This window comes from Capra hircus, chromosome 2 (genome assembly GCF_001704415.2).
Source record: "Capra hircus breed San Clemente chromosome 2, ASM170441v1, whole genome shotgun sequence".
NCBI classification, from domain to species: Eukaryota; Metazoa; Chordata; class Mammalia; order Artiodactyla; family Bovidae; genus Capra; species Capra hircus.
The window spans coordinates 64185361-64199204 of NC_030809.1; the positions used below are offsets into that span (position 1 = coordinate 64185361).

The 13844-nt window shown below is 52.7% G+C and overlaps 2 protein-coding genes across 3 annotated transcripts in view; one reads left to right on the top strand and one right to left on the bottom strand.

Annotated features, from left to right (window-relative positions):
• The window catches only part of RALB (RAS like proto-oncogene B), a 75438-nt gene extending 64154 nt beyond the window's left edge, over positions 1-11284 (bottom strand). The window contains exons 1-2 of one of the 2 annotated variants that reach the window (XM_018061702.1): positions 10856-10965; positions 5549-5644 (exon numbers count right to left, since the gene is read on the bottom strand). The gene's annotated coding sequence lies outside the window, so the exon portion shown is untranslated. Of the gene's footprint in view, positions 1-5548; positions 5645-10855; positions 10966-11170 lie in introns of those variants that run through there. The other variant, XM_018061696.1, reaches the window with a different exon arrangement.
• Positions 11049-13319, top strand: TMEM185B (transmembrane protein 185B). The gene has a single exon (XM_005676261.3). It carries the CDS (start codon positions 11525-11527, stop codon positions 12575-12577), a length of 1053 nt encoding a protein of 350 aa, XP_005676318.1. The 5' UTR covers positions 11049-11524; the 3' UTR covers positions 12578-13319.

Here is a 13844-nt window from a genome sequence, read left to right on the forward strand (position 1 = left end):
CAGAATGGACAAACAACAAGGTCCTACCATACAGCTGTATGCTGTACAGCTCCTACAGGGAACTCTATTCAGTGTCCTGTGATAAGCCACAATGGAAAAGAATATGGAAAAGAAAGTATATACATGCATAACTGACTCTCTTTGCCATACAGCAGAAATTAACATGACATTGTAAATCAACTATACTTCAATAAAATAATAATAAAAAGAAAGCTTGAACCCAGCCCAAGGCGTGGGGACATTGGTACCACGGGTCTCCACCCTCTCCTCTGCCACCTAGAGACAGGCCCTGGCTCTGAGGAGCAGCAATTTCCTGTGTGAGCCCTGCCACCTCCCTCATGGGCCAACTGCTACAGCAAGCCCCCTGTCATACATGGTCATCGGGTTCTTATCACAGACCCCAAAATAAGATCCCCTGGAGGAGGAAATGGTGACCCACTCCAGTAGTCCTGCCTGGCAAATTCCACGGATGGAGGAGCCTGGGGGGCTACAGCCCCGGGGCAGCAACAAGGTGAACACAACTGAGCACACACACACACACAGCAACTGTCCCACCAAAGCGGCAGTGAGACCCTACTCCCTCCTCCAAAGCTGCGAACGAGAGACAAGGACTCGGCTGGCGAGGAAACACTGCAGCCGGCAGCGGCCTGCCCGGGCTCTGCTGAAAGGACTCGCCGCGTGAAGATAAAAGGAAGCAAGACTGCTTTCTACACAGGAGGGTGGCTAACGGCTCAGGACGGCTTCCCCACACGTCAGGACTGTTCCAGGGCTTCCCAAGCCTGCCTTAGCCAGTCCCACGGCTGCCCTCCTGAGTCCCTGCATCACCTCGTCCTACAGTAAAGAGAAAAGAGCCGTGTGCCCACTAAGCAGTAGAGGTGGGGTCTGGACCAGGGCTGCCCCAGAGAAAACTCAGACTTGCGCTCACAGCGCTACCACCAACCAGAGAAGCTGCCCCAGGGTACAAGGCCAGGAAGCAGCTTGGCCAGGAGACAAGGGTAGGATAAGTCGATGGGCCACAAGACAGTGGACCAAGGAGCTGGAGGAAGCAGGGCCCCAGACCATGCCCCTCACTGGCTCTGCTGAGGGAACAGCCTGATGTCAATGCCTGCTGTGTGTGCTGAGAAGCCAAACCCAGCCTGGGTCTGAGCCCCGCTCCCCCCACCACATCTCCCCTGGTCCCTGTGTTCAGGTGGAAAGGCAGGAGTGATCCATGCAGACCTCTCCACTGAAAGGTGAGGACATCACCGAGGTCAGAGCCTTGCTCATGGGAAGCAGGCAGTCTGCTGGTTGGACCTGCGCTCCCTGGGATAGAAACAGGAATGTCAACTCACAAGAAAAGGAGAAAAACCAGCTCGTCAGGAGTGTCACCCTCCCCCCTCCCTGGCAGCTGTGACCCAGATGGGTGAGCAGGACTCCCAGCAACCCAGGCTGTGCGGGAGGGACAATGACCCTTCCCAGCATCTTCTCAAAATCCCATCCAGAAGCACCACCTGTGTTATTATGTCAGAAAAGGGGTTCCTATCCACTCCTCTCTGTTCACCCAAGGTCAATACACACTTTTTTTCTTAATGGTGAGACATGGTCATTCAGGAAATGATTCTTTAAAAACAACTTCTCACCAGCTGTTTGGCAGAATCCCTCCAGGATTTTTCCTAGGAGTACATCCGACTTATCGCAAGCCAGAATGACGTTCCGTCTCCTCCCTGCACTTGGTGCAGATAAGGCAGCGCTGTGCAGTGACCCCAAGGTGCACAAGCCGGCTGTGACCTTGGTCTCCCTGAGCGTCAGCGTCCTCCTTGGAATGTGGGCAAACCACCCCCTCCCCCACGAGAATAAAGCAAGTTCTCACTGTTATCACCGCATGGTCACCGTCATCGTACGTGACAGTGAAAACTGGTTTCTGGCCTCTGGCTTCTAGAGACCCTCTCAGCCCGACACACCTGCTATTTACTTCTAAATGTGTATGTTTTTTCATAAAAAAAAAATCCTAGGTCTTCTTCATACCTCTGCCCCCCACACACCCCAGCTCCCGGCCATGTACTTGACGATGTTCCCTTTTGCTGATACATCTGTTGTGATGGGCCTGATAGCCAGTAAAACCATTTCACTGAGTTTTAAATATCACCCACTTAGAAACTGTAAAGTAAAACCTCTTTTCTCCAACCTCTGCTCTGTAAACGCACTTGGGGTTCAAGACATTATCTGTCTTCATGGGGGAAATCTGCAAGTGCTGATCTGCAATAGGAATTCATCAACTGAGCAGTAACTCACCGCCCTGAGGGCTCCCTGGATAACACCGGAAAGTTTATAGCTGTTTCTGGCAATTCAGAAAGAACCTCAATAATGGTAAATATTTTTTATGTTCTTACAAGACAAAAAGCCAAAACCAACAGGAACTCTGCAGAATTTCATCTTCTTTGCTTGGTCTTGGTTTTCGTCCTGTAATGCAGGGATCCCCAACCACAGTACCAGTCCATGGCCTGTTAGGACCTGAGCCTCACAGCAGGTGAATAGTGGGCGAGCGAGCCAAGCTTCATCTGTATCTACAGCTGCTCCCCACAGCTGTGCGAGAATTCTTCTGTAACCATCTCGCCCTACCCACAACCATCCGTGTAAAAATTGTCTTCTGCGAAACCAGTCCCTTGCGCCAAAAAGTTTGGGGAACTGCTACTGTAATTTATCTCCAGCCTCAAAAACACATTTTCCATTTACACTCAGCTGATTCATGGTGAGAAAGCAGCCCCGGGCTGATGTTTGCTGTTCTCCTCTCCTCACAGACGACCACCAGGGCAGGGCCCTGGGCGGCTAGAGACTCAGTTCTAGACTTAGTGGTCCCCCCGCCTTGCTGTTCCGCCACCTGAGCCAGACTAGGGCTCCGCCCCATCGCTGATGACAGCAGGTGAATTCTGGGCCAGGTGCTCCCATGGCAGCACAGGGCATTTGACGGGGACAGAAACACAGACTCTAAGGAGCAACCCCCGGTGGCTCAGTTGGTAAAGAATCTGCCTGCAATGCAGGAGACCCAGGTTCAACCCCTGGGAGAGGAAGATCCCCTGGAGAAGGAAATGGAAGCCCACTCCAGTAACCTTGCCTGGAAAATCCCATGGACAGAGGAGCTTGGGGGGCTACAGTCCACGGGGTCACAAAGAGTCAGACTCGACTCAGCACTAAACCTACCACCAAGGACTAAGATAACCTGTCAGAGGTCAGCTGGCTGGGGGTTCTGAAAGCTTGCTGCACACTGGAATCATCCAGGGAGCTTTAAAAAACTTTGGATTCTGAATCCAACCTGCAAGGACTCTGATTTGGGGTGTTGGGGTTGAGTTGAGGGATCTGCTTGTTTAGCTGGCAGCGCTGCATTGGGAGACCCCCGCCCTGTCCTGGTCCCTTTAACTGATAAAACAGACCTGGGTCCAGGTGGAGAAATGAATTAGGTACAGTCACCTGGGCTTATTTACACTACAGAACCGAAGTTCCCCTTTAGTTGTTACCTGTGTCCCCCAAGCACAACCCCCTCCCAAGCGTGACTCTGTCTTCGCTTCCTGCGAAGACACCCTTCTCTGAGCCTCAGCACAGGTGAGAGAGGGCGAGCAGCGGGTACGCACACATGGTGGTTATTGCCCAAATGTGCCAGCCCCGCATCTCTACCAGCCGGCCTTTATCCTATGAGGGGCAAAGTCATCATCCCCATTTCACAGACGCTGGGTCATCTGGTCAGGGACAAATATCTGCATAAATGACAGAGCTGAGCCTTGAATCCAGGTGGTCCCTCCTGTGGTTCATGCTTAAATCCACTGGGGGCCTCCGGCATCCATCTAGTTCAGGGTTCGGTTCCAGCCTCCTCCTCCCCCATCCCCCAGCCAGCCCAATTTTCACCTGACAGCTTATTCCCAACGCTTCTCTTTCTCTCATTTTCAGCTGACGTTTAATTAGCTTCAGCCCAGGGACCCCTGGTCCACTCTCTGGCTCTTCCGGGGCTGCTCCGTGTGTCGTGTCTGTGCCGTGTGACTGTATGGCTGAGTAAGCAGTCCTTGGGGTCAAGGCCATAGGGCCCAGCACACAACCGTCCTGGGAGGTGCCCACGGCAGAGTGACGGTGGATGGCCTGAAGCCCGAGTGCGGAGCCAGGCTCAGTCCCAGCTGCCCCCAGAGGGGTATGCACAGACACGCAAACCCATGATGTCCCTGAGGCAGCCATGCGGCCAGCAGTCAAATGAGGCCAGAGAGATGGGAGGAGGGAGGCTGGTCAACCAGGCCTCAAAGGGCATGGGAAGGCGCTTGGCTTCGGTCCTAAGAAATGAGAAGCTGCCAAAGCTTTGTGGCAGGGAGACTCCACCTTGTGACCCACTGTCTCCATGTACCAGGCAGGCCAGACTGACGGTCCCCTAAAGGCAAGAACCTCATACAGTTCCTGGGGCCACTGAGTGATAGGCAGAGGCATTTCTTGTACTTGTTGGTTTGTTTATTATCATTTGCTACTTTGCACCAGTTAGTAGAAGAATGCGAGGTACTCCAGAGAGAAATCATGATTAAAGCTGACAAACGTCTTGTTTCTGCCCCAGTGAACACATTATCCACGACACTGCTGCTGCTGCGCTAAGTCGCTTCAGTCGTTTCCGACTCTGTGCGACCCCATAGACAGCAGCCTACCAGGCTCCCCCGTCCCTGGGATTCTCCAGGCAAGAACACTGGAGTGGGTTGCCATTTCCTTCTCCAATGCATGAAAGTGAAAACTGAAAGTGAAGTCTCTCAGCCGTGTCCGACTCTTAGCGACCCCATGGACTGCAGCCTACCAGGCTCCTCTGTCCATGTGATTTTCCAGGCAAAAGTACTGGAGAGGGGTGCCATTGCCTTCTCCATGCTCCCACAATTTATGACAAAGCCAGGAGAGAAGAGGAGTGAGGATTAACCCTATGTCATAGAAGACTTTTGGGGGAGTAAATTAATAGTGTACATGAGACTGGGAGAAGAAGACTTAGATTTCACATGTGAACTGCTGAAAATATTCTGGTAGTGCCGATTTAGGTACAAACAATGGATTTTGAGTGGCTTACCATTTTTTGAACAATATCCCATCGTTCAGGAAGCTTCTTGCCCACAACTACAAAAAACAGTTTGAATTAATGAAGTTTAACTATATTTGGATGCCTCAAAATAAACTAGAATTTGGAAAAGACCCTGATGCTAGAAAGATTTAGGGCAGGAGGAGAAGGCAGTGACAGAGGAGGAGATGGTTGGATGGCATTACCAACTCAATGGACGGAGTTTGCGCAAACTCTGGGAGATGGTGAAAGACAGGGAGGCCTGGCGTGCTGCAGTCCATGGGGTCACTAAGAGTCAGATACGACTCAGCAACTAAACAACAACAACAACAAATTAAATAATCCCAGGGCTCAGTCTATGGGTTCCTAATATTTGGAGGTTACTGTGATTGACCCCAAATAAACCAATGATCCCACACACACGTCAAAACCAGTCCTGGTTTTTAGTTGACTGTCAATCTTACGCAGCCCGACACCTGAGTCTACATTTGACTGGGGCCTTTTTACCTTATTAACGTTATCCTTCACCTCTGTGGAGTTTTACAGATGGAAAGCACTCGACCAGCTGCTCTCAGTAGTGGCAGATTCGTACTGATTCTGTTTCTGCAAAGACAACCAGAAGAAAGAAAAAGACTCAACCTCTAAAAACACGAGACTTCATATGTCAAGAGCCTTAGGAATATTCATTCCTTCAATCCAGCAATTCGATTTTTGGGAATTACCTGTAAGAAAATGAGTGTAGAAGAAGCTACGTGGAGTAAGAAAGACAACAGTGCCTCTTATCTTAGAAAAGAACAGGAAGAACTCCAAGATGCAACAAGGGAACAGGTGAGGAAAGCTAGGGACAACCCCGTGGGGCCACTAAAAAGACGCTCAGGATGCATTTATGGGGACCTGAGATGGTTCTCCTTATATTATTTCATCACCTTGGAGACATCATTGATTATAAGACATACCACTGTTTCATGTATCATGAAAGAAAAAGAATCTCAGGCTGGGGTAGCTAGTAAGAGGCATCGAAGTAAAACTGGGACCCCACCCCCCGACCAAGGGCTATTCCCTGCGTGGAAGGGGAATGATAAACAGCCCCATCAGAGAGAAATGGCATTCGACTTTGACCCCAGATGTAGGGAAGGAACAAAATTAGCCCGGAGAACATTAACAAGCCAGGATTCAGGCAGGCTGGAGTCTGAGTTTGCACTAAGGCCATGGCCTAAAAACACCATGCAACTGAATGTACGTGAAATTTAATGCAAAGTCCTCCCAAGTTGACAGTGCCCCCCAGGCGACCATCAGAAGCCAACAGAGCCCCCTTTGGAAGAGCTGGATTTCAAAACAGGCTGACAGTGCTTGTAAGACACCATCAATTGGGCAGTCAATTCATGACTCAGAGATGTAAAAATAAGTGAGTTGCAGGATTAACGTTAAGCAAAAAAGCAGACTAAAATGGTACTTGGATAATGAAATGTCTTTTGCAGAGGTGACCATGTGGAACGCAATACACAGAAGTGTTAATAGTGATTTTGTGTAGGTAGTAAGATGAGAGCTTTCTCCCCCTCTAAACAACGCATTTTCCAGATTTTCCTAAAGCAAGCATGCATTTAGTGACCATAGAGGAAACAGGAGAAATAAAACAGGGTGATGTACATAGGGATGGAGTGATCAGGGAGGGCTTCTTGGAGGTGATTCCTGAACTGGGAAGGGGGGCAGCAAGGGAGTAGTCAGAGCTGTGCACAGCTGCATCCCACGTCAGGATGGGGCCCAGGTTATGGGGCAGATGCCGGATATGTATTTGTTAAATGAATACACAAGTTGAGGAAAATCTGCTAAAACATGAGCCTAAGTCTCCAGGAGCCCCAATCAGAGTCTGGCTCTTCAGCAGGTCCACTCTCACTGGACTGAACCACTGCACAGGGCCAGGCTACTAGCTGGGCCAACAGCAGGACTCAGGAAAAAGTCTACAGCTGAAAATTCGGCAGAAAACTATAGTTGTGTCTAGTTTCCCATCTGTGAAATGAGGGTCATGCCTCTGCCACCCCATGAACTTCAGATGATACAGAGCTTTGAAATATTGAGCCCAGCGCACCTGAAAGGCTGGGGTGCTCCAGGGTGTACTCCTGGGAGCCCAGACTCCTCCCTGTAAATGCAGCATCTCTGAGCTTTAGACAAGCTGCTCTGCTCTGTCGCTCAGCACATGGGAAAGCTGCCACATCGGCTGCATCCTTCTTGCCTGCCTGTGCTTTCCTGGACACGTCTACTGAACATAGGTCTGACCTAGCAACTGCACACACAGAGATGGAAGCAGGGCCCTGCCCTCAGGGCACCAGGAACAGCCAGGCAAGCGAGGATAGGGCCCCAGTGCCTGGTGGTGTGAGCCCCAGGACTGACCGCCCGGCACGGAGGACAGGCTTCTAGAAGCAGGGACGCCTCCTCTACGGCCAAAACAGAGACCAAAGTCACCAACAGGACAGGATAAGCAAGTGTGTTCTGAGTTTTTATACATTGTTTCATTTCACACTTACAATTCTATGAGTTCATCTCCATCTCACCGATGGGACTGGAGGTGGGAATACTTGCCAAGGTCACGGAGCTTGGGGACAACAGCACCAGGGTTCACAAGTCGGCCTGGGAGGTGGAGGAGACCTCCACAGAGCTGACACAAAGGGCCTTGAGGGCTGGGCTTCCTCGTGAAGAAGCCGAGGTGAGCAAACCCAAGTGGGTCTGCAAGGGAAAACGTCCCTGGGCCTTCTGTACAGACCATTCTCTGGCCTAGGTCACTACTAGGAGGACATTCAGAGGGGGACTCTGTCTCCGTGGGCCAGACTCCTGCCCTGGTCCCAGCTACTCAGGGGAACTGACCGTCCAGCAGGGCCCAATGCGATCATGAGTCCTTAAAAACTGAAAAGGCAGCATCGATGCAGCAGAATGAGCCACAGCAATTCAAAGTGGAAGAATGACGCAACCCGATGCTGGTGGCCGTGAAGGGGGCCACTGACCAGGAATGGGTGGCCAAGAGCCATCCCTGGCTGACAGCTGGCACGGAAAGGGAGCCTCAGTCCCACAGCTTCAGGGAACTGAATGCAGAGAAGCTAAATGAACCCAGAAGCTGATTCTCATCAGGGCCTTTCAGAAGGGAATGAGGCCCTTGAATCTGGCCTGTGAGACTTGAACAGAGAACCCGCTGAGCACCCCGTGTCCAAGCTCCTGACCACTGTTGTGAGCTGCTATGCCAAGCTGGTTATGCCAAGCTGGAAAGAAGGGACAGGGGGAGGGGGAAGGGACAGTACAGGGCCCATGATGCTGACCTGGGGACTGGGCCTGGCTGCTGACCCCACATGCTCAGAGCGAGGGGGCAGGGAAGAACCATCCTGAGCAGGTGCAAATGGACTCATTCACTCAACCGACTTCCCTCAAGCACTAGCTGCAACATAAGTGCTGCCCGGGGGTCCAAGCTCCAATCTCATGGAGAAAAAGGTGGCCAAACAGACTCAACCCAGTGAAAGAAGTTCCCCAAGAACAAAGCCCCTGAAGTGAAGGGAGGTCAGAGAAGGGTCATCAACCCACCAAGAGTCGAGAATGTTTTCCTGGGACTGAAGCCTTGTCTTGGGTCTTGGTAGTTCAGGAAGGAGGGAGGCTGGGGTGGTGGGCTGGCCCTGAATAGATAATGCAGAGATCAGCACGGCAAGTTCTGAGGGAGGGCGGCAGACTAGCAGGGGACCACAGGTGGGCCAAGGCAAGCTCGGGGGGCCTCCCAGGCCAGCTGAGGATGCTGAGCAGGGGTGAGATCATGCGACATAGACACATTGCAGGCTGCTGCCCAGAATCAGCATGACAGGCCTGCACTGGGGGGCCAGGGTACTTATGCTCTGGGATGTATGCCAGCCTCAAGGTTGCTGGGTGGTCAGCACCTGGCACAGAACAAACAACCTCTGTTAGCTTGAAAGGTCAATGTAAAGACAGGGGTAGGTCCTTGAGACCCTAACCACATCAGGGAAAGTAGCAAAGGAGAGGAGTCTTGTACAGAACTGAGGGTCCAGGCCTAGGGGCACAGGAAAGCCAGCTGTGGGGGCAGCAGACAGTAGCCTCTCCCTGTGGCTCCACCTCAAACGCATAAGCAGGCTCTGATCCCCTCAGGAGGATGCAGCAAGGACTCTTTGGATGGTGACTGGCCATCGTATGATTCCCCCTTCCTGGAGGGAGAGAACCAGGTCCCTGTCCTGAGGAGCTGCAGAGATGGGACAACATACTCCAGACTTCAACCTCTGCCACAAAGACAGTAAAGTATGGGACAACATACTCCAAACTCTAACCTCTGCCACAAAGATAGTAAAGACAGATGACCCTGAGGTCATCTGGCTACAGGATTTCTGCCCATTCCAACAGGGCCCAGAAGACCTGGCCTGGCTACCGCCTCCCTGGGGGGCAGCCAGTCAGTCCCACCCCTAAAGGATTTACTTGCCCCAGTGTGGTAAATATTAGAGGCTTGCATTTCTCTAAACACAAAGTGTTTTCCACGTATAGATTCATCTCAACCTCAAAATGGTCCTAAGTGCTATTATTAGCCCATTTTGTAGTTGGACTGGCAGAGGGGTTTTGAATTTTAAATTTTGTTTTAGCTAACAAATCCCTCCTTGAAAGGAAACAGTAAAAGAAAAACCAGGATGCAAAACAGATGGATTAGAGCCTGGGAGGAAGGGGTGGAGAGTGGACCTGGTGTCCCATATAGTCAACAGTCTCCCCACAGTGACTCCCAAGGGGTCCTAACAAACACGGGGCCCTGAAGAATGGAGTCTGAGCTCAAGGGTCACTCAGCTGGAGTCCCTTTCCTAAGGACAACCCAACTGGCTCAGCTGAGGGGAGGGAGGTGAAGCTATGGGAGAGCTTTGAGAGATGGGACTGTCCACCCTTCACCAGGCTTCACCAACGTCGAGGTGGACTGGGGAAGGCTGGATCCTGTGTCTGGACCATGGCCCCCACTTTTATCTCTGGAACCCCTTCCTTGGGAGACCCCACACCAGCCGAGCCCCGTTGACGGGCTCAGAGCCCAGCACTTGAGTGTGGCAGATTCTATGGGAGCTGGAGGGAAGGAAGGGTGAGCAGCCAGGGCTCTAAAGAGAAAGGCTGGAGAAGGCAGGGAGGGGCCTCCAGCGTCAGCGCAGCTGGCAAGAGGGGCTCCTGGATACCACCACGGCCGGCCCCCAACTTACAGCCCAGGACCCCTGAGGCCAAGAGAGCACACGTCCTGCCCAGGTTTCTCAGCGGCTGGGTGGCAGGACTTGAACTGGAAGCCAGATTTCTTGACCTCTGGCTCCAGCCCCTGGCCCCATCTGTGAGAATCAGACTAAGGCAGGGCAAGACAAGTCAAACGAGGACGAGGGACTCAATCGGAATCTCCATTCTGCTCTAAGTTGCCGGATGACCAGCGGCAGGAAGCACCTGCTTGTCGCAACTTCACCAACGGACGCTGCGGGATGTAATGCCCTTCCATCGCCCACCTTCCACCTCGAGGTTGAGTCACCCCGGCACTCTGCCTCGGCCACTTCACAGACGGCCAGAGAACGGCCGGCGGTCCGCCCGGTGGGGTCCAGCCCCGGAAGCCACCGGTTCCAGGCACAACCCGGGCGCTGACCGCACACACGAGCGCCTCCCCGCACAGGCACAAGCCCACCGCCTCCCGCGCGCACACACACCCCGCTCTGTGCATTCAGTCAGCAGTACCCAAGCCCTCGCTCACAAACTCCCACACTCCCCCGGCCCCCGCCCAGCTCGCTCCCACGCCGTCCGCCATCAGCGCAACGGGCGCCCAAGCCTCACCGCCGGCGCCTGAGCCCCTTGGTCGTCTGGGCCCCCTGGTAGTCTGAGCCCCCTGGTCTTCGGCGGGCGAAGGTGGGGCGCCGGCGGCAGGCCGCGCCTACCACTCTTCGGTCCCGCCCCCTGGGCTGAGCCCCGCCCCCTACCGCTCTTCGGCCCCGCCCCCTGCCCGGCCGGAGGATGTGAGCTCACTCCCGCCTCCCTACTCCCGACGCCGCCAGGAAGCGGCCGCTTGAGGTCGCCGCCCGCTCGCTAGCAACGGACCGGCCAGGGAGCCACCAGCGCGCCAGGAACCCGGCCAGAATCCTCTGCCCCTACCCTTCCCGCGCCACACGCAGTAGCTGCTTTCCAAATGGGTACAGAGTGAAGGCGGGCGGCAGGGTTGGCGCTGCTCCCGCTCGCAGACGTCCCGCTCGCAGACGTCCCGCGCCGCCCGGCCTCTCGGGTCACGGGGAGAGCGCCGGCGCGGACGCCCCGCCCACCGCCCTTCCGGCCAGGCCACGTGACCGCGCGCGCACGTGTTTCGGCCTCTAGGTGCCGCGGGCCGGAAGCCGGTCCCGGCCGGCGCCCGGCCGCTGTCCACCAAGAGCAGGCCCCGGCGAGGCGGCGAGGCGGCGGGTCCGGGAACGGGGCAGAGGCGGCACCCACCGGAAGGCAGGCAGCGGCCTGGCCATGAACCCCAGGGGCCTATTCCAGGACTTCAACCCGAGTAAGTTCCTCATCTACGCTTGCCTGCTGCTCTTCTCAGTGTTGCTGCCCCTCCGACTGGACGGCGTCATCCAATGGAGCTACTGGGCCGTGTTCGCCCCCATCTGGTTGTGGAAGCTTCTGGTCCTCGCGGGCGCCTCTGTCGGCGCGGGCGTTTGGGTGCGAAACCCGCGCTACCGCACGGAGGGAGAGGCCTGTGTGGAGTTCAAGGCCATGCTGATTGCCGTGGGCATCCACCTGCTGCTGCTCATGTTCGAGGTCCTGGTCTGCGATCGGGTGGAGCGGGGGACCCACTTCTGGCTGCTGGTCTTCATGCCGCTCTTCTTTGTGTCCCCGGTGTCCGTGGCCGCCTGCCTTTGGGGCTTCCGACACGACCGGTCCCTGGAGCTGGAGATCCTGTGCTCCGTCAACATCCTGCAGTTCATCTTCATCGCCCTCAGGCTGGACCGGATCATCCACTGGCCGTGGCTGGTGGTGTTTGTGCCACTGTGGATCCTCATGTCATTCCTTTGCCTGGTGGTCCTCTATTACATCGTCTGGTCCCTCCTGTTCCTGCGCTCCCTGGATGTGGTTGCTGAGCAGCGAAGAACCCACGTGACCATGGCCATCTGCTGGATAACGATCGTGGTGCCGCTGCTCATTTTCGAGGTTCTGCTGGTGCACAGGCTAGATGGACACAACATGTTCTCCTACATCTCCATATTCGTCCCCCTTTGGCTCTCATTAATCACATTAATGGCCACAACGTTTAGGCGAAAAGGGGGCAACCATTGGTGGTTTGGTATTCGCAGAGATTTCTGTCAGTTTCTGCTTGAAATTTTCCCATTTTTAAGAGAATATGGGAACATTTCCTATGATCTACATCATGAAGATAGTGAAGATGCTGAAGAAACATCGGCTCCAGAAGCTCCTAAAATTGCTCCAATGTTTGGAAAGAAGGCCAGGGTGGTGATAACACAGAGCCCTGGGAAATATGTCCCCCCACCCCCCAAGTTAAATATTGACATGCCTGATTAAACCTCTCTTCTGGGGAGTGCTCACAAGTGGAAGAGAAGTCATATACACACAAAATCCACCTTACTTTGGCCTCTTTGCCCATCCATGCCAAATCTGGAACTGAAAACAGGCTTCAAAACATCATTTCATGCTTTGAAATTGCTGCCTATCAGTGACTCATCAGTATTCACCAGAGATGCAGGAGGCTCTTTTACTGTGTAGGTGTGTGTGTGTGCACACGTGCAGTGTGCCTCCGTGTTTGAGGAACTTGTTTTCTAGGCTCATGCTTGCAGAGCTAGCTGAGAGCAGTAAATTGAGTTGTTCTGGTAGGTCCTCAAATGGAATAACTACCTGGGGTTTTTTAAAGTGGTACTATACCTATCGAAAGTATTTAGAAAAGTATCTTTATACACTGCTAACGTAAAACTTTCAGATTGTGCCTGCTGTGACATAATAGCAAATGTAAAGAATTCTCTTTCCCACCACTTGCATATAAACCTCATAGTTGTTATTTTCAGTGTTTCTGCTGTTAAAATGGTTTTTCTTTTGGCTTTACTGATACTGGTCTTTAATAGCCTAATAGGTGAATTTTTCTAATGCAGTGAGTCCACCCATATTTATATGACTATTTTAGCAATGTAATATATATTATGTTGAATTCTAGTTCTGTGCAGTGTATTATGTTAAAGTATTTTAAGTTTGTGAAGATATCTATGTCTACTGCAGATGTTAAAAATTGCTTAAAACATGAATATGTACCTGGTGTGGGGTCTTATCAGTTCTAGGCATGAATACAGGGATTGAAGCTCCCAAGGATCTTACTAGTCAGGTGTTAGATGATTCTAACAGTTGGGAGGTTTCTCTTGGAAGGGACCACTGTCCTTTGGGAACAGGTGACATGCCCCAAGTGTGGTATCAGACCCTAAAGTGACAGCGTATTTAGCACCTTGAATTATTCCACACAGGCAAGAACATCTCTTCAGGAACAATCAAAAGAAGCAGATGGTTTGTCCATTTCTAAGAATCATAGAATCTTAGTTGGCCGTGATACAATGGTGTTTGTACTTGTCATTGGAAAGCCAGAGAAATTGACCGTAACCTGAAATGGCCAACAGATTCAAGTATTATTTTAAGGCCCAACCTTCTTGATCGGGCAGTGACAGGGAAATAATAGCTCAGGTTATTTTTAAAATAAGTAGTTTTTCTAGGTACTGGTGGTACCAGGGAATCAGAAGGGCGAAAAGCATATCCTAGGAGAGTAATGTTCTTCTGACTAAGAACAAATAAA

Coding starts and splice junctions, on each gene's coding strand:
- TMEM185B (XM_005676261.3), top strand. CDS start 11,525: ATGAACCCCAGGGGCCTATTCCAGGACTTCAACCCGAGTAAGTTCCTC.